General features: G+C 41.2%; 1 protein-coding gene across 3 annotated transcripts in view; it reads right to left on the reverse strand.

The window, feature by feature from the left end:
• The window catches only part of ARHGAP20 (Rho GTPase activating protein 20), a 150875-nt gene extending 129937 nt beyond the window's left edge, over positions 1-20938 (reverse strand). The window contains exons 1-2 of one of the 3 annotated variants that reach the window (XM_067750973.1): positions 20717-20938; positions 2754-2836 (exon numbers count right to left, since the gene is read on the reverse strand). In XM_067750973.1, coding sequence (XP_067607074.1) covers positions 2754-2833 — 80 coding nt within the window. In that variant the 5' untranslated portion in view covers positions 2834-2836; positions 20717-20938. Of the gene's footprint in view, positions 1-2753; positions 2837-19827; positions 19983-20230; positions 20551-20716 lie in introns of those variants that run through there. The other 2 variants (XM_067750972.1, XM_067750974.1) reach the window with 2 other exon arrangements.
• Positions 20939-21251: the final 313 nt, after the last annotated feature.

The raw sequence follows: 21251 nt of genomic DNA on the forward strand, positions 1-21251 counted from the left end.
ATTGGTTCTCTAACTCAAAACAACCCCAGTAAGTCAGGTAAGTGTTAGCTTTTCCCTAACCTGGCACTTAATCTCTATCAGTCATTCTCAATCCTAGATCCAATGTCCCTTTGTTATATAAAGGACAAATGCATATACATTTATTCCAATTCCTCCTTTTCTATCTTGAAACAAAATTCACAGATATTTAACAGAATTTCAAAAGTGTCAATAAAATACCCTGATAGTAACATAAAGGGAAATGAAAGTAATTAATAATAAATTATGTATTTCAATATGTATATGCTCATTCATGACTATATTAAAAGACAATGAAGTAGTCAGATATGTTTACACCTACTTATAATGAATATATTTAGATTTAAGATAAGTAGGATGATAAGAAACTATTCCATGCAACAAGTACAAGAAAGTGAAGTAAAGCCAAGTGATTTTCTGAAATGATTCCAAACAATACAAAGTGCAATTATCTCTTGGTATGCAAGGTACCTACATTTCTGGAAACTTTAGTGTTTATTATATCTACATAAAAGGATATAAAATACTTTGTATATAAAACATAGTTATAGGCATAGATAATTATATAAATTTTTTTTCCCCCTCTTCACAAGTATTCCATACATGGTACATTCAAAAACTATGCAGGGGCCACAAAACTGTTGTGTTGGATGTCCTGTGCATTATGTGATGTCTAGTATCTCTGGAGACTGCTCCCTAAATCATTTTGCTTCACAAAATTCCAGAATGCCCCCTGGAGGTTAGTACCACCCTGTTGAGAACCAATGGTCTATATGAACTTTCAGTACCTACATGCATACTGTTGTAAATCCTCACCCTGGGTTAGCGGGTAAGTGGGCCACTATTTGACCCCTGATTTGGGGCTAAAGCTTCTCTGATACGAATAAGGGCTACGTTTTTGTTTTGTTTTTTTTTTTACATCTTTATTAGAGTATAATTGCTTTACAATGGTGTGTTACTTTCTGCTTTATAACAAAGTTATACATATACATATGTTCCCATATCTCTTCCCTCTTGCGTCTCCCTCCCTCCCTATCCCACCCATCTAGGAGGTCACAAAGCACCGAGCTGATCTCCCTGTGTTATGCAGCTGCTTCCCACTAGCTATCTATTTTACGTTTGGTAGTGTATATATGTCCATGCCACTCTCTCACTTTGTCACAGCTTACCCTTCCCCCTCCCCAAGGGCTACTTTTAATTAAAAAGCTTAACACATGTTCATCCCAGGAACTTCCAATAAAAAATTTTACCTAAAACTGTTTACCTGTTTTTAAAAAAGTGAATAATAAAGCTATTTTTACATATACAGTAGAATTAAAGACAATTCTGCCTCCTCTATCTCCCCTAAAAAATAATTTCTCCTGAGTTTTCTAGGTAAGCAAGGTCAAACTGTGAAGATATAACCATTCTTTTCTCATCCACATGAATGCAAAGATATACTAATGTAAACAATCTAAAAGTCATTTATATATGGCACTGAAGTATATTACTGTATTATTCATTTGGCAGAAGAATATCTTCCTAATTAAATTTTGATTAGGCATCTATTAAAAGTAATTTACATTTTCTGATCAACCCAATGACTAAAGCGTGTGTCATTTGTGGGCAGCTGGGGGAGCTACTTGAGTCTGAGAACTTGCTTAGTACTAAGAGGGGAGGGACTTAAGTATTTTGAAAGTTTCACTCTTTGGGATTTGGCTATATAATTTATTTTGGACACTGAAAAAAAATTCCATGCCTTCACATAGATTTTATGTTAAATTAGCACACCATTCATAGAAATATCAGATATACCCTCACTTTTTAAAAAGTGATAAGGACTTCACTTTACATGAAAGGATTCACATATTAGAGGAAAATCATCACAGGTTTCCTTTGAACATAAAATGCCTCTGAGTTAAAATGCCATTAAAAATTATTGAATAAATTAATGATTGAATAGCCATTCAATTTCTAAGTATTATGAAAGACTCTCTTAAGATGTCCACAGCCTGTTTTTCCACTTTAAATTTCACTAATTAATCACTAATTAATCTAACCAGTAATGCCTAAAAGAAATCAACACTCATTTTTTTTTTTTTTCTTTTCCCGGTACACGGGCCTCTCACTGTCGTGGCCTCTCCCATTGCGGAGCGCAGGCTCCGGACGCGCAGGCTCAGCGGCCATGGCTCACGGGCCCAGCCGCTCCACGGCATGTGGGATCTTCCCGGACCAGGGCACGAACTCGTGACCCCTGCATCGGCAGGTGGACTCTCAACCACTGCGCCACCAGGGAAGCCCAACACTCAATTTTTTAATAATCTTAATCTGGCTATCTTTCTTCATACCTAAAATTGGTAAAAACTTGCCTTTTCCCCATACACAGGCATCACCTTATGATAAAAAGTAAGCAAAAGTTTGTGCATAACCAAACATGTATAGTGGTTAAAATAACTTATCTTTAGTATACTGATTTCTAATTGTTTCCATAAATAAACTTTAACAATGTGTGGAACATGCATGTTTGTGTACCATGTGATGTAAGATTCACTTCTGAATCAGTTTTAAAGCAATTGATCACCAGCTCTTAAAAGGCTTTAAGTGTCACATAAAGAATAGGCCTTATTAAATAAACTCAGAAGTCATATTTTCTATTATTTAACAGAGAATTCTGGTCTTGATAAAAAGCAAACAAACCCTACAGGTTAAAGAAATGAAGCACATACCAAATGTTTAACACAAAGCTTTTCACTTACTTGGTACTAGGTCGTTTTTGTAGAGCTTTATCCAGGATAAGAGATGGAGCACTCCTCCTCCTTTCTGCTAGTGTTTTCATTTTCTGTAGAGGAAAAAAGATCACAATGAAGACCACATGGCTTATAAAGCAAGTAAATGCCTATTTTCAATCCAACTCAGCAAGTTTTGTATTGCCTATCCTTACCTATCAAGGAGTTTGCAATCTTATTCTGGAAATAAATAATAACATCTAAACTAAGATAGTAAGCATCAAAAAGTGGTACAGGCAGTAAGTATTTTTTATGGTCAGAGAACAAGGTGGTTAAATGGTGACTAGAGTATTTGGGAAAACAGCTCATAACCATTATCATCAACTGCAGCTTTACTGCTTATTATGTGCCAGGCCCTATGCCAAAGGCAGGACTGGATTATCTAATTTATACTCTAAAACGTCATCAGAGTAGGTTCTACTAGATCTATTTCACTGGTAGGGTAGGCCCCAAACTGGGCTTCAGGGACAGACAGAATTTGAAGAGATCAAGTAAATGGAGAAGATAAGTAGTTAAAGCACAAGATGGAGACTAGATTTCTTACACATTTAATAGACATTTAAATTTAAATATTTACACATTGGGGAATCTGGTTTTCAAAGGAGGTTTTTTTTTTTTGCTGTAACTTTAAAGAAAAAAAAGATTTTTTTTTCTTTTCTAAGTGGTATATAAATATAGAATTAATTGGATAATTCAGGTACTTTGTTCTACAGGACCTAAAATTTGTGGTGAGGTTTTATTCAACTTGAATTAACCCGACAATTACTCTCTAAATTTTCAATCTTACAGATTTAACACCTCTAGATAGAGTCAGAGGAACTGCCACTGGATATAAATGTGAAAATTTACAATACAGTCACAAATAGCCATGAGTGAAGTTCAGGTTGTGTCACCAAAGCATTCTTCCTGCTCTACTCTCTCACCCTTTCCTGGCCAGAAGTCTCACCCACTGCCTGAGGGCCTAAGCCAGCCATGCTTGGGACTGGATGCTCTAAAAAAACCCCACATAAAACCAAGTGGCTCAGTATCAGTTTCTCATTACATGATTCATAAAGGAATTGCTTCTTAATAAAACCTAGATCATCCTAAGGAAGAGAAGAAAAATCATCTAGTGAGAAGGGGATACTAGACTTTGGCACAATTCTTTTCCCCCAGTTTCACCATGCCCCCATGGATCTCTCCCATTATTGTTGGCAGATGTGTGAGAAGTCAAATGCTGAGTGTATCTATGTCATCTAGTAGACTCATATTCAGTGCCATGGCCTCAGTGTTGCTGTTCCCTCCATTAATCTTTTGGCTCACACATGAAAACTAAATGCCCAAACCTCCTCAGTATACCTCAGACAGCAACAGAAACAATTACATAAAACATTAATAAAGAACAGGAAACAAATGGGTAAGAAATATAGAACACCATACTTCTCAATCAGGAGTTATTAACCATGAATCAGTTTCAGGGCAGGTTAAATTGTATAAAATTTTTTACATGATAGTATTTGGTGCCTTCCTTCTGAAGAGAAAGCCCACAGTTTTCATCAGATTCCCAGAAGAATCTCTAATCCCTCCGAACCCCAGTGATTTTGATAAACTACTTTATATATTATAGCTCGTAAGCCCTATCCTACTGTTTTCCATTAGTCACATCTCCTGGGAACCCAACTCTCAGGAATCTAACATCCTGAGGCCAGTGTGAATGTAGAGGTTGCAGGGTGAAGGGAAATCTAGGAGACAAGTATTTGTATTGCAAAGTCCAGCGGCCTGTCCCCATATGAAGAGTCTCAATTCTGAAAGATTAGGTTGATTTTACTTAGAAAGGTGGCAGTTTGTTCCTATGCAGATTTTCTGCAGGATTCTGTTTCACCTTCAGGTCTAGGTTTGATTCCTACTCCTTATCCTGAATCCCTTTACTCAGGATCTATTTACTACGCTTTGAACTTTGAAATGCTCCCAATCCTTTAAGCTTGACCTGGGCCCCTTACCCTCGATCTGTTTTGACCTTGAGGGTCTGCCTAGCCTACCTGAGCAGGGGCCACATTGCTGGACCTGTCTCAGCAGTCTTACTTCTGCTGCTCCTAATCCTCTGACACCACTCTCAGCAGATCCAAGTGCCTAAACAAGATCTTCATTAACATATGATTTCTAATTCTGAGCTCCCTGGTTTTCGGGTTTACAAAGAATTTGGAAAGGGCTCAAAAGACAGCCATAAAAATGATTTTAAAATGTGAAAAAAAGAAAGAACCCTAAGACAAGTTAAAATGATCTTAAATTCTTCATTTGGAAACAGTAAATCTCCAAAGTAATGCAGTTATTATACAGAGGATAGCAAGGGTCTTCCAAAGAAGATAAGGCGAAAAGAAATGCAGCTATACTATAGACTGAGAATCCAGGTTAATCCTTCAAGATATTTATAAAAGCTGTGAATGAAATTATGAACATAATTTCAAGGGGTTCAGAAACACCCAACAAGGATTCTTGAGGGATCCATGGACTCCAAATTTGAAACCTTCCCATACAAGGAAATCTTTCTGAGACTGACGGCTGTTAAACATGAGAATGGATAATTAAAGAAGAGTGACAAATTTTCTTCTGTAAAGGTTCTTTTAAAATAGGAGTTTTTCAGGGAGACCTAATGTAGTGTACCATTTATATATATTTGTATATAGTAATTAGATTGTGTTTTCTTAGTTATAAAATTGGCAGATGTGTGAGAAGTCAAATGCTGAGTGTATCTACATCATCTAGTAGACTCATATTCAGAGAATGCAATCAAACTACAGGCAAAATATTATTTTTATTTGAGGTCCTATTGTTTGTACTGAGACTTACACCACTACTAATGAGACATGCAGCCTAAGGCAATTCAGACACCCCTCTGGGCCTCCATTTCTGTATCTAGAAAATGAGAAAATTTGGACTACATAGTCTCTTAGGTTCCTTCTACTTCTGATATTCTCATGTTAAGTGTCTACCAAAGATTCACCCTGGATATGCTAGAAAATAAACATTATATACAAAATGAATTTAGAATTTGTAGGATTCATTTCTCTTGTAAGTAATAAAAAGTCTTAAGAGTTGTCAATATAATGGGAGCCTAGGTATTAATTCATTCAAAATACATATCTCTTTCTTTTGCTCAAAAGTATAGCAAAACAAAGAACCAATGGTGACTTCAAAAAACTTCACGTATCTATCAAAGAATCTGTTTTCAGGCAATAAAGACTTGGATTTTCTTTTTGTTTATAACAACTGTGTGAAATACAATACATGGAAATAGAAGGAGACTATCGATTCCTTTCTAAATGTACAATACTACAAACTTGTCAGGACAGACTGAGGCTATACTTATATTGTACTAGCACCAACAAATTTCCCAGTTGTTCAGTGACAGGGAAAACTATGATCGTTTGCCTCACAGGAAACAGAAAATAGGTTTAAAACAGTGTAGGTTTCTTTGTTAGCTTAAAAATTGTAATCCACAGTGGTTTTTCAGAATGCCCAAGTGCTTGATGTCTATATTGAGATTACCTCATAAACATTGGATGCCATTCTGAAACTGAGCAATTTTTAAAAGGTAATCTTCTAAATTGTTAAACTAAACATTAGGGAAAAAATCAACTGCATTAATCTTTTAGAAATGATTTTCTTGATTTTGTACCATTTGCCAAGGTTTAAGCACTAGAGAGCAATTAGATTTTTGGTTTTCTAAGCTGTCTCCTCTGCAGCTATATTCAGTATCAGAGGCAAAAAAACTATTCTACCAAAGAGTAAATGAATGGAGATCATAAGTGAAGATGAGACCCAAATGCCTACACTTCATTTTTCTTTCATGTTTCAATAATAACACAAAACTGTAGCAACTTTACCTGCTAACGTGCAAGGTGCTTTCCACTTCAATTCTTTTTTTAATCAGTTGGATGAACTAAATGTTGAATTCTCTGTGTTCCTAACTTGCTTCACAGCTATGCCTCAGTTACAGCATTTCAGATTATATTATAATTATCTTTCTGCCCCTTTCTAGAGAGCAAGGACTACATCTTATTTCCAAACTTTCTCCCGTCCTTCAACAACTACTGAAATTCTACTCTGTAGCAGACCTATCTTTGCATTCCTAGAGCCTAGTACAATACCTGATACAAACTATATACTCAATAGATGAAGGTTTTAAGTGAATTTAAAAATCCACTCATTGTCCCCATCTACACTACTGCGCCCAAACACACACACAGAAACATAAACAAACTTTCTGAAAGGGGTTCTGCTGGAATGCTGTCACTAAGGAAATATAAGCATTTGCTATGGAACTGGATGGTAGAATCATCCTTGTACATTGCAAACTACATCTTTTGACATAGTGTTGACATTTACATTACCATTGAGTTTCATGGTAAACATTTGTCTGATGATTCTTTTAACTTGTTGGCAACTTAATTCCTTGCCAACAAATGGTGCTGGGAGTGGATATCCACATGCAAAAGAATGAAGTTGGACTCCTATCTCACACCATATACAAAAATTAACTCAAAATGGATCAACGATCTAAAAGAGCTGAAACTATAAAAATTTTAGAAGAAAATATAGGCATAAATATCTGTGACCGTGGATTAGGCAATGGTTTCTTAGATATGACCAAAAGCACAAACAACAACAAAAAAACACAGATAAATTGGACATCATCAAGGTTAAAACTTCTGTGCTTCAATGGACACTATTAAGGAAGTGAAAAGAAAACCTACAGAATGGGAGAACATTTTTGCAAATCATGTATCTGATAAGGGATTTGTATCCAGCATATTTAAATTTAAGGAACTGTTACAATTCAATAAAGACAAGTAAGCTAGTTTAAAAATGGGCAAAGGATATGAATAGACAGTTTTCCTAAGGAGATATATAAATGGCCAATAAGCACATGAAAAGGTGCTCAACATCATTAGCCATCAGGGAAATGCAAATCAAAACTCTGAAATACCACTTTATACTCATCAGGATGGGTACAATAAAAAAGACAAATAAATAACAAGTGTGAGAATGTGGATAAATTGAACTGTTATTCACTGCTAGTGGGAATATAAAATGGCGCTGTCACTTTGCAAAACAGTTTGTAAGTTCTGCAAATGGCTAAACATAGAGTTACCATATGATCCTGAAATTCCTCTTGGGTATATAACCAAGAGAAAGGAAAATATATGTCCACACAAAAACATGTACGTGAATGTTCACAGAAACATTATTCATAATAGTCAAAAAGTGGAAACAACCCCAATGTCCATCAACTGATGAATGCATAAACAAAATGTGGTACATCCATAAAATAGAATATTACTAGCCAATAAAAGAAAAGAAGCCATGAAATGTACAACAACATGGATGAATCTTGAAAACATCATGCTAATTAAAAGAAGTCAGTCCCAAAGGACCACATACTATATGACTCCACTTAAATGAAATATCCAGAATAAACAAATCTATAGGAACTTAGATTAGTGCTTGGCTGGGGGTTGGGGGATGAGGGAATTGGGATGTAATGGCTAACGGGTGCAGTGTTTCTTTTTGTGGTAATGAAAATGTTCTAAAATTGTGGAAATGAATGCACAATTCTAGGAATATACTAAAAACCACTGAATCCACTTTTAAGTGGATAAATAGTATATAAATTATATCTCAACAAGGCTGTTAAAATGAAAAAAACAAAAATAACAGCAACAAAAATTAACTACCAAACTACTAAACTACTGGGCTCCAGCCCAGCAAACTGGTTCATAGCCAGAAGCTATAATTTTCCTTACTCATATAATAATCACCTGAAGCATATTTACATTAAAATGGAAATTATTTATTTGTTTTTTGTTCAACATGTTTTTGTACAAAATATCTGAGTGGCTCTCCATTTGAATTCCTCAGAGATCTGAGGAATATGCCCACCTGCTTATTGTGGTTTGCCACTATTTCTTCCCTATTCCTCCAGTGCCCTACTCAGTATTTCCACATAGTAAATTCTCAATAGCTGTGTGTTAAATCAATGAATTAATGCTACCAATACCTGAGGGTTTAAGGTGGTAATGCAAGTGTGCCTATGTAGGAAAATAAGATTGTAAGCAGGTTATCGAAGAAAAAAGTTTTGTTCTTTTATTTTCAACAACGCATACAACACTGTTTATATTAAAAACCTATATGTAGGACTTCTCTGGTGATGCAGTGGTTAAGAATCCGCCTGCCAATGCAGGGGACACGGGTTCCAGCCCTGGTCTGGGAAGATCCCACATGCCGCGGAGCAACTAAGCCTGTGCGCCACAACTACTGAGCCTGTGCTCTAGAGCCCGCGTGCCACAACTACTGAAGCCCATGCACCTAGAGCCCGTGCTCTGCAACAAGAGAAGCCACCACAGTGAGAAGCCCGCAGACCACAACAAAGAGTAGCCCCCGCTCGCCACAACTAGAGAAAGCCCGCGTGCAGCAACGAAGACCCAACACAGCCAAAAATAAACTAGTTAATTAAAAAAATTTTTAAAAAAGAAACCTGTATGTAGTCTCTCACTGGAATTTTAACTTCGTGTCAACCAGGAGATACAGAGCTATTTTTGGAACCTCTAGATCACTCTGAATCTGGTCATTCTCAGTTCTCATAGAGATTTAAAGGAAAAAAAGCCTAGCAAAAGAAAGGACCAGGATGAAAGAGTTAAGTCAGATGGACTACAATTTTTCATACTTTGCTTTGTTCCAGTCACTTTATGAAGAAAAAAATTCAAGCATTTCAGTTGAATTTAAGTCAAATGTACTAAAGTCACTTTCAAACATTTAAAATTAGCATAACGTTAAAATAAGGACTTTGAGGAAAGCTTTTAAGAACTCTAAACTTTCAAAGATAGAAAAAAATGTTTAATCAAATTTACAAATTACCTTACTCAAATTTGACTCTTAATCCTTTGTGGCTAATCTGTACAATTTAGTGAGCAATGAACTATTTCTTTCTTGTCTTCCGTACATGTCTGCTGCACTTATTTGCAGAGACATATCTCAAAGACATCGGCCCTGCAAGGGAACAAGGAATTTATTTTTACCCCTGCCCCTTGCTTCTATGTCCTATTACCACAAGGTTTTGACCACTGGATGAGCTGAAGCTTCCCACTATTGTCACTTTTGTCTGTGATGAGTATGATCTTCTATTTACTCATAATCATCCCAGCCAAAATCAGTTTGAGCATTTAATTAAAACAAATGTCATCCCAGCCCTGACTATCATAAAGGGATATAATTTCTTTCTGAAATTAAGAAAGAAATGTTTCTACTTTGGGCTATCTTTCCTCTTTCTGTGAGACAAGAACTTTGAAATAAAATAACAAACCTAAGAATCTATGTAATGTAGAAGAATCGGCACTGGGCTAGAAGACATTGGACCTAAATTCTGGATCCTGCTTCTATCACTTCTCAGAGTCTTCTCTGTAAAATGACATGACTGTTTGACCTACCACAAAGAACCAAAAAGATTATATATGTGGAAGTCCTTTGACAGGGAAAGCACCATGATAGTATAACATACAGAGTAATGCTTTGGAGTGCATAAGTACTGTATGTAATAAATATGAGAATAGTAGAACTCCCCTTCTACATTATTATTTGTTCCTCTGTCTCTACCCTACCCATGCAGACTTCTGGAGTACCACTATGTGCCTTCAAGTTGGCTGGACTTTCTTCTTTGGCAAAGCTACCAGTTTCAACCTCCTGTCATGATTCCCTTTAGTAACACCCTGGAGTAGGCAAGGTTGATCACCAATGGTCTATCCCTAATATTCCCTTACAGGGCAGGGCTTCACTAAATTTTTCACATCACAGTCCATACGAAGTGCTATTATTTCTACATCCATGGCACACTGTGACAAAGGGGTTCTCTGGTTCCCCAGTGCCCATCCACCTGCATGAAGGCTAAGAGGCTTGAATGTATCAGACATTGTTGGAAAACTCGGCAACCTCTCACTTCCTCCTGCAGAGGGGAAGAGTACAGTGATCAAATCCAAAAACCATAATGGTAAAAACCAGAGTGTATCAAATAACAATAAAAAACAGGCCAAGGGCTTCCCTGGTGGCGCAGTGGTTGAGAGTCCGCCTGCCGATGCAGGGGACATGGGTTCGTGCCCCGGTCCGGGAAGATCCTACGTGCCGTGGAGTGGCTGGGCCCGTGAGCCATGGCCGCTGAGCCTGGGCATCCGGAGCCTGTGCTCCGCAAAGGGAGAGGCCACAACAGTGAGAGGCCCGCGTACCGCAAAAAACAAAAAAGAAAACAAACAAAAAACAGGCCAAGATCCGATCAGATTCAGATATACTGTAACCTCATAATGCCTCCTGTGGAAGCTGAGGTTCCAGATGGTGAATGTAGGGGTAGAAGAGGAAATACAGACACTCTCCTTGGTATAAATTAGGATGAAGGTAAACAGGGAAAGCAAAAGGCCACAAAGCAGTTGGGTTTTCCAGATCTTTGAAATATGAGCTGATGTGGGCACACATACATTCCATTTTCAGAGTCCACACACAAGTGACAAGACATCCAGAAACAGGCCTTACCTTTCAGTTGTGTCATGTGACAGCTGTCTGTCAAAATTAGGTCAAGGCTGTTCAGCACAGCAGTGACATACTGATAGAGCTATTTCTGCTGTCAGTTGGATGTTTCTAATCTAAACTTGTCCTGGATAAAGAAAATCAGACTGAAACAAAATTATAAAATAAACTGGCTATGTTGCCTTCAAGCCCCATTACTGGTGGCTGACAAAAGGCAGTTTCCTCTGATCCCTTTCCAGTCTCCCACATTGTGGCTAAGTCTTCCATAAGCAAACAAAAGATAAACATCACCCCATCCTAGGCTGCTTCAAAAAACTGCTGCTGTGGCTACTAACGAATTGAGCATTCACCTTGAAGGCTTTCTGCACACATTAGAACCTTAGAGTCCCTGTGATCTAGAAAACTTGCTATACCAACAGAACAGGAAAGCAAACTTTCACCTCAATGAAAGTTTATTTTAAAGGTAGTCTGGGGACTTCCCTGGTGGCCAGTGGTAAGGAATCCACCTTACAGTGCAGGGGCCATGGGGTCCATCCCTGGTCAGGGAACAAAGATCCCACATGCCACAGGGCAACTAAGCCCATATGCCTCAACTAGAGCCCGCATGCCGCAAACTACAGAGCCCATGTGCTCTGGAGTCCGCATGTCACAACTAGAGAGAAGACCGCACGCTGCAACAAAAGATCCTGCATGTCTCAACGAAGATCCCGTGTGCCGCAACTAAGACCCGACGCAGCAAAAAGTAAATAAATAAATAAATAATAAATAAATCTTAAAAAATAATAATAAAGGTAGTCAGCAAGCTCAGGCTACTTACTATACCAAAATAACACAGACTGGATGATTTAAATGACACAAACTTATTTCTCATGGTTCTGGAGGCTAGGAAGTCCAAGGTCAAGGTGTCAGCAGATTTAGTTCTTGGTGATGGCCCTCTTCCTGCTTTGCAGACAGCTGCCTTTTTGTTGTACCCTCACATGGGGTACACAGAGAGCAAGCTTTCTGGTCTCTTATAAGGGCCGTAATCCCATCATGGGGATTCTGCCTTCATGACCTCTTATAAGCTAATTATTTCCCCTATCTCCAAATACAGTTGACCCTTGAAGGACACAGATCTGAACTGTGCAGGTCCACTTACATATGAAATTTTTTTCAATAAATACATACTATAGTACTAAACCATATGAGGTTGGTTGAACATGTGGATGCAGAACCATGGATAAAGAGTGCCCACTATAAAGTTCTAAGTGGATTTTTGACTGTGTGGAGGGTCAGCACCCCTAACTCCCACATTGTTCAAGGGTCAATTGTATTATCATACTGGGGGTTACAGCCTCAAAATCCGAGTTTCGGGAGGACACAAACATTCAGCCTGTAACAGAGGTTTTTGCCAAATACCCTGGAGACTGAGGGGTATGAGTCATGAAACTCCATCAAATCACAATAATAAAATGTACATATATGTCCTCAAAGCACTGTTTATATGAGTGTATGTATATATAAGTTTGTAAACACACACATATCTAACCTTGATATTATATACCTATTTATTTTTGTGACACTGTATAGTTTATAACATGTTTTAGCAGCAATTTAAATTGAAGTCCAGTGTATTTTCAGCTACTGATACCTTCTAAGAAGGCAAGTTTTATAATCACAGATGTTTGTTAAGTTGTATGTGGTCCTATAAGGCACAAGACATCTTTACTTTGAAAAGAAGAACCACCAAGTCCTGGATGGCAGGATAAGAACAGTGAAAGAATTCAGACACCCAAATTATTGAAGTTCAAGTTTTCACTTTCTGAAGATGCTATCAGCTGTCTCACTTCTCCCAGTCTACTGAATATGTTCCACCTCTTATCCCGCAGACCTTTCACCAAACCCTAAATCAGAAGAATGGTGAAGGGAAAGAGTTATAAATTGCTTCACAACAAACTTCATTTCAGAACCAAAAAGCAACTGCACCATTTAGATATCTGTGACTTGTGAATTTTCAGTCTATAAGTTACAACTCTCTGTTTAACTTTGAGGACTCAATATTCAAAATTAATAATTACTTTTTACACAAATGTGTAAAGAATGTGTAAAAATAAAGTATCTTTAACTTTCATTTCATAAAAAACAACATATTCTGTTCTAATATATGAATGTCAAAGTCATGAAAATTAATTTTTCTTTTTGCTATGTTAAAATGCACTGCTGTGTTCACATTTTAAGTGAAGATGACTATGGAAGCAAGTTTTTTCCTACACTCAAGATTCATGATATCAAAATGCTTACTGAATTGAGAGTTTCAGCTGGGTTTCCCACACACAATTTTCCACGGTGGAAACAACTGAGGCATAGGATTCTGTGCATCCACACATAACTTTGAAATATATTTCTATGAGTTTGGAGAATATGCCAAGTTTTCCAACAGCATTAATGTGGAAAGCAGGCCTGGCTAAAGAGCTCCTGAAATATGAGTGCCTTATATAAAACATCTGAAAATGACAAATGACAGATACCAAGGGATAAAGATCACAAACTTCCAAAGAAATTATAGCAATGATTGTGTCACTGATTGTCACTATTAGTCAATATTTACTATGATGGTTAATTTTATGTGTCAGCTTGACTGTCCATGGCATGCTCAGATTACACATTATTTCTGGATGTGTCTGTGAAGGCATTTCCAGATGAAATCAGCATTTGAATTGGTGGACTCAGTAAAGTAGGTTGTCCTCCCCAATGCGGGTGGGCATCATTCAATCCCTTGAGGACTTTTACAGAACAAAAAGTGGAGGAAGGAGGAATTTGCCCCTTTTTCCTCCCTCACTGTCCAGCTGGAACATTTCATTTCTTCCTGTCCTCAGGAAAAGATGGTGGTGAATTACACCACCGACTTTTCCGCAGATGGCAATCATGGGACTCCTACTGGTCTGTTTTTCTGGAGAACCCTGACTAATACATTTACCTAACATTTACCTAATGGCAGCAGTGAACATAATATTCTGTGGTACACGGAGAATGTAGAGACTCTCCTCCCTAAAGAACGAAATTATCTCTCAGGAGAAAAACTTCTCAAATATGGCTTGTTCAACTGCTTATATAAAATTCACATCTACTCTCCCCTACATCTTATGTTATAAACAATAAAAAATGCATCTATAATCTAGTTGGAAAGAGAAATAGAGTTAGAAGATCTGGGTTCAAATTCCAGCTCTGTTGCTTACTACATGCAGCCTTGGCAGGGCTCAGTTCCTTCCTCTCTAAGAGTACATTAATAATGCCTACTCCATATATTATAATCAATGTGTATTATGTATAGTTAGGCATTTAGTTAAAGAAGTTTTTTGAAAAATTTCCTTTACTTTTCCGTATATTATAAACAGTAAACTCTTATCTTTTTCCTCCAGTTTCTACCTTACAATATTTGATATTTATGACATTCAAGGGTGACTGCTTTGATGGTTAGTGTTATGGGCCAAATACTTGTTCGCCCCCCCCCCAAATTCATATGTTGAAGCCCTAACCTCCAATGTAATGGTATTAAGAGGTGGGGTCTATGGGAGGTGATTAGGCTTAGATGAGGTCATGAGAATGGGGCCCCTATGACAAGGTTAGTGCCTTTATGAGAAGAAACCAAAGATATCTAACTCCACCTCCATCTCTCTCACTACCTCTCCCTCCCCTTCTTCCCCCTCACCTTCCTCACTCTTTCTTCTCACTCTGTCTCCCATGTGAGGACACAGAAAGAACTGGAAGCCAAGAAGAGGGTTCTCAGCAGGAACTGAATTGGCTGGCACCCGGATCATGGGAATTCATAGCCTCTACAACTGCAGGAAATAAATGTCCTTTGTTTAAGCCACCAGGTTATGGTATTTTGTTACAGCAACCCGAGCTGAATAAGACAAATAGCATTCACTCATTTGCATGTAAATGTTCTTGTATTAAATCCAATGAAATAAAACTTTTTTTATTGCTTTACAGATATCACCTGGTAAAAATTACTAATGGCCTCTGCACTTTTTTCGGAAGTGTTTTTATATTCTTTTGACCCATAAAAAACAACTTTGTGAGATATACAGGATATGGATTATTACCCCTATTTTACAAACAAAGAAACGAAGTACAGCCAGAAGTTCAGAGGTCACACCGGTGATAACAGGCTCTTTCTGATCTAATTCAGTTTTTGATAATTCCAGACTGCTCCCAGCCAAAACAATCTCATGGACCTGATTTTATGCCACTCATTTTGTGAATAACATCAGAAAAGTATTCGGTAGGATACTGGCTTAACCATGAGCATAATATTTTTCTCAGTATTAAAGAATAAAACCAAGTCTTACACACAAAGTTGCTTCATTCAAACCCCAATTGCAAGACACACACATGGCTTAAAGTTGGCTCTCAGGGGTGTTGTACCATAAACTGCTATAAACAGATTTGGACCCAGAGAATGTAGAAAGAAAAGCCAGAATGAAGTGTATAATAGTAGCTGTTACATTTTTAAATGTTGGAGCTATTTTAAAATCCTTTTGCTTTGACTGATTTTCTGTGCTTGTAAGTCTCTCTTCCCTCCCCAAAACCTACCTTATTTAAAGACTTTTCAATTAGTATGTGAAACCAAAGGGTAAGGGGCTTGAAAATGACACAAATCATCCCTAACTGAAATTATTCTAATATGTGCTGCCATTTCATTTCACAAAAACTGTTCTGCCCAAACGTGGATATGCTCAAGGATATGTTATCCAGAAGAATTATCCAGAATTCTATCCATAATGCATTATCCAAAGAAACAAATTGTACACTGTAAATAAAGAGCAGTTCTCGGGCTTCCCTGGTGGCACAGTGGTTGAGAGTCCACTTGCCGATGCAGGGGACACGGGTTCGTGCCCCGGTCTGGGAAGATCCCACATGCTGCGGAGCCACTGGGCCCATGAGCCATGGCCGCTGAGCCGGAGCCTGTGCTCCGCAGCAGGAGAGGCCACAACAGTGAGAGGCCCGCGTACTGCAAAAAAACACAAAAAATCAAGCAAAAAAAAGAGCAGTTCTCTCACTGCAGAAAGTTCTAGTCAACAGTCATGCTCTAGAGGTCAGCAAACAACACCAGGGATTCACCTCCTGTTTTTCTAAATAAAGTTTTATTGGAACACAGCTGTGCCCATTCATTTACATATTGTCTATGGCTGCTTTAGTACTATAATTGCATAGTGGGTAGCTGCAACAGACACACCTTACAGTCTACAAACCTAAATTATTCACTAGCTGGCTCTCTAAGAAAAGGTTTGCTGATCTTGCTCTAAATCATAAACTCTGAACACAGGGGCATATCTGTCCCTGTTCACTGCCGTATGTAACCCAGCTTATATTTAATGAGTATCTAACATGTAGCACTGTCCTTGGCACTGAGGCAGCTGCCTTGAACAATACAGATAATGTCCCTATTCTCATGGTTTTCACAATCTGGTGAGAAGTTCAGGTAACACAACAAGGAAGTAAATAATAATATGTAAGGCAAGGCTGAATGTTAAAATGAGAATAAAACAGAAGGTACAGAACATGACTGAGAGGCAACTTCCATTTAGGTAGTCAGGACAGGCCTCTGGGAGAACCTAAGATCAGAACAATTAGAAAGACTCAACACTGCAAAGATGTGTGGCAAAAAAAAAAAAGACAAAAAGGGAATAGCAACACCAAAGCCTCAGAACAGAATGAATGTGATGACTCAATGTGTGAAAAGGAAGGCCCATGTGGCTGGAGAATACACAAGCAAAGCAGAAAAGGCAGATGAGGGGAATGAAGTAGGGAGGGCTAAGTACAGGAGTCTGAATTTTATTCTAAATATGATGGAAAGCCACCACAAGATTTTAAGCAGTGAGGAACGCGATCAATTTAAATTTTTAAAGATCATTCTAGTGCTTCTAAATGGAGACTAGGTCAGGGAAAAGCAAAAAATGTGTTAGACAAGTTAGGGAACTTCTGCAAATGTTCAAGTGAGAGATGGTGGTGGTTTGGCTTCGACTACAATGGCAGCAGTAGAGATGAAAGTGGAGAAATTCAAGATATGTTTTGAAGTGATATTCGACTGGCTTTTCTGATGGTTGTTGTAGACTGAGGAAATAAATGCCAGTAGTTGAAAACAAATTCTAGATTTTTAGCTTGAACAATTGGGACATAGTAGTGTGAATTACAGACATGATAGGGAAGTACAAATAAGAGCCATCACTTATTGAGTGCTATTATATATTAATATTCACTCTCCTTCACATTTAATTTTCCTAACTATCTTGAGGACTTAGGTACTATCGTTATTTTTCATTTCACAAATAGGAAACTGTAAAAATTCTGGGGTGGGATAGGGAGGGTGGGAGGGAGACACAAGAGGGAGGAGATATGGAGATATATGTATATGTATAGCTGATTCACTTTGTTATAAAGCAGAAACTAACACACCATTGTAAAGCAATTATGCTCCAATAAAGATGTTAAAAAAAAATTCTGACTGTTCAGTAAGAAACACATTTTACATCGCTGCCCAAAATGCACATATATATAAATGAAACAGAGAAAAAGGTTACACAAAGCAATCTTTACCCTTACCACTGTGCCAATATTTTCTGTTCTATTTCATTTTTTAAAATGTTGATTGTAACTGGCAGTTTAAACAACACTGATCCAAATCTTAGTAATTAACAGTACAACCATATAGTAGACTTTTTAAGAAATAAGTCTCATGACTCACTAGGACTACCAAACACTAAAAAGGCAAGATGAAACATAAAAGATCAATCTGTTGAGTATTGGGGATACAAAAAGATTGTGGTCCATGAGAGTGTAATGGCAATGATTCTGTGAGCTACAATTTGGAAATATTCTTTTATTATTATTATTTTCTATTGCTATGGAGGTCTGAAATCAAACAGATATGCCTACGAACATTTAAAACAGGCAGAGATGCACTTTTCTGGAAAAAAAATATTAAAAGCAAAATAAAATAATTCTTCAACCGCACTCTCGCCCTAAAGGGAGTAAAAAGCTGTAGAAAGACCAGACTGGCAAAATTTTAAAAGGAAAAGACTAGATTGGTAATGTGACAAATCATTACGTTTTATAATGAAGGACAGCATCTTAAGGACAATGGCTTAAGATACCCAGCAACCCTTCATTTGTTGGACAAGTACTTTGCGGTACTCGGGCCTCTCACTGTTGTGGCCTCTCCCATTGCAGAGTACAGGCTCCGGACGCGCAGGCTCAACGGCCATGGCTCACGGGCCCAGCCGCTCCGCGACACGTGGAATCTTCCCGGACCGGGGCACGAACCCGTGTCCCCCGCATCGGCAGGCGGACTCTCAACCACTGCGCCACCAGGGAAGCCCAGGACAAATACTTCTTGATTGATCAAGCTACTCTCATGCTTTCTCGCTTAATTACCGTCAGTAAAAAAAGGATGAGATCTGTTCTGGAATACAAATACTTTACTTCCCCCAATTCCTTAAGTTTACAGGAATAAAAACTGCTTTAAAACCTATGTTAATTACTGAAAATTCATATAGCACTAACCTAGTAAATTCTCTCCCTTCCTCCCTGCATCTCTGAAGGGGAAAAGCGACAAGGACAAACCGCAGCCTCCATACATCAAAGGCTTGAACCAGCACTACAGCCGATACAACATCAAGTTCACTGACACTCCTACATGGCTCCGCGACACGGTCAAGGTCCTTGGGAGCTCACACACACTTTTACTCTGCACCGATCTCACCACTCTTCCACTGACCTCTAGCCAACCCAGGATCCTGTTGGGAAGAGTCATGAAAGGCAGTAAGATCCGGACAATCAGGGGAGCCTGCGTAGCCCCTTAAGGTTCCAATGATGCAAATGCAATGCCTCAAGACATTTCTTAAGGATGAGTTAGGTTATCCCTCTAATCCCAATTTTTCTCCACAGAAGCTGGAAGGGAACCACCAGGACACAGAGAAAAAAAGCCAAATATCAGGTTTTGGGGGAGGGGAGGAGCGAGGGCAGACACGGCTAAAAACACCCGAATCAATTCCTCCGAGAGCCAAGCAGCAGAGGCCGGCAGCTCGCGGCCACGTGCACTTGCTGAGGGAACCGTTCCAAAGAAACCTGACCCCATCGGAATCGGCACGCCGCTCGGCGACCGTGTTTATCCGAAAGGAACGCTACAAGTTGTTGCCCGCATCCCTCCTCCCAGCTTTGTCAGGGGCCACGCGCGCCGCCCGCACGCCCACACCGACACCCAACCCCTCTCCAGACCCGCCAAGCCCCGAGGGCCAGGGGACAAGCGTAGGGTGAAGGCCCCTAAGCCGCAGCCCACCCGCCCCACCCAGCCCAATTCCAAGCCGAACCGGCCCTCCGCGTCCCCGGGCGTCGACCGGGAGTCGTTCTGTGGGGCGCAGGTACCTCTTCCCGGCCACCCCCAGCAAAATATCGCGGAGAGGCCGCGTCCAGGTGAGGGGCTGAGCCCCGCAGGCGCCGCAGCCCGGCCGCCTACCTTCCTCAGCGCGGTAGCCGCACACGGGCGGACGCCGCTGCCCTGACGACCTCAGAGCTGACCCCGTCAAGGGACGGTGAGCTCCCGGGGTACCTCAGGGAACCCCGGGGCTGGGCACCCAGAGGGGCCGGGAAGGGCGATGCCCCAAACCCGGGCCGCGCGCCCCGCCTGAGGGAGGGGGGGCGGGTCCCGCGGCGGATGGAGACGGGGAGGGAGGCTGCCGGGTCCGCTCCGAGAGCGACTGAGACTCTAGACGCGAAAAACCCGGGGGTGACGGGGTAACTTGGGAGACGGGAAGGCGAGAATGGCCTCAGACGAATGACGCGGGCCTCGAGCGTTAAATCCCTGCGGCGTTCGGCCCGCGCGGCGGCGGCGGGCGCCGGGCCCCGCTCGGCGTCCTCACCTTCTTGGTTCCGGGGGCGCCCGCGATCCGAGACACTCCTGTCAGGGAAGAGGAGCGCGCCGGCTGCCCCCCTAGAGTCTCCTGCTGAGGGGACATCGCTTCCATGAAGAGGACTTTCAAGCAAATCCCAGCCCAGGAGGAGGCTACGCGGGCATGTCCGTGGGACGTTGGCCGGACGGGCGAGGACGCGCGAGGCCGAGGCGGGCGCCGAGCTCAAGCAGCGAGCCGGGCTCCGAGTGCGAGCCGCGCGCCTCCCGTCGGGGCCATGTACAGCCGCCCGCGCTCGGCACCGCAGCTGCAGGCGATTGCGGCGGCGACCGCCCGTCAGCGCCGCGGCCGCCCCGCCTCGGGCCCGCCCCTCGGCGCCAGGCGCCCCGCGCTGGGCCCTCCCCAGGCCGCCCTCCTCCGGCCGCGGCCCTCCCCGCGCCGGTCCGGCCTGAGGCGCGCCCTTCTAGATATATATTAGGGCACGGGCGCCCGACCGACCTTCTCAGTCTGCGCCTCCGAGTGGGGCCAGCCCGAAGGAGCTCACCGGCCGGTGTCACGAACGCAGGCCTCTAGCGTGGATGCGCGCCTCTCCAGCTGCCCAGCCCACTCGCACGCGACCCCATCCCTTCCCGCGCCGCGCCCGTGGGGAAGGCGCCCCGTTAGCGCGTGGAGCGGCGCAGCTGTGGCGACCTCAGCCTGAACAGAGGAGTGGCAGCGATTCCTGCCTAGCTCTCGGCCGACCGCCGAGGGGTCCCCCGCCCCCGCCCCTTCCCCGCCCGGGAGGCCGGGGACGGAGTCGCACGTTGCAGAGGGCCGCGGCCGCGCACATGGGAAGCCCGCGGCGCCGCCTGACCTGTCGTGCGGTTCCGCACGTTAGCCTGCCCGCGGTGGCTCTGCAGCCGCCCGGCAGCAAGCCCTGCGCAATTTGCACCGGCGGTTTCTCTGCGAGCTGCAGAGACCCGGGCATTCCAGACGTGCAAGCGCAATTAAGGAAAATGCGGCAGAGAGAGGACTCTGAAATTTGGCTTAGCTA

This window comes from Pseudorca crassidens, chromosome 9 (assembly GCF_039906515.1).
Source record: "Pseudorca crassidens isolate mPseCra1 chromosome 9, mPseCra1.hap1, whole genome shotgun sequence".
Taxonomy (NCBI): domain Eukaryota; kingdom Metazoa; phylum Chordata; class Mammalia; order Artiodactyla; family Delphinidae; genus Pseudorca; species Pseudorca crassidens.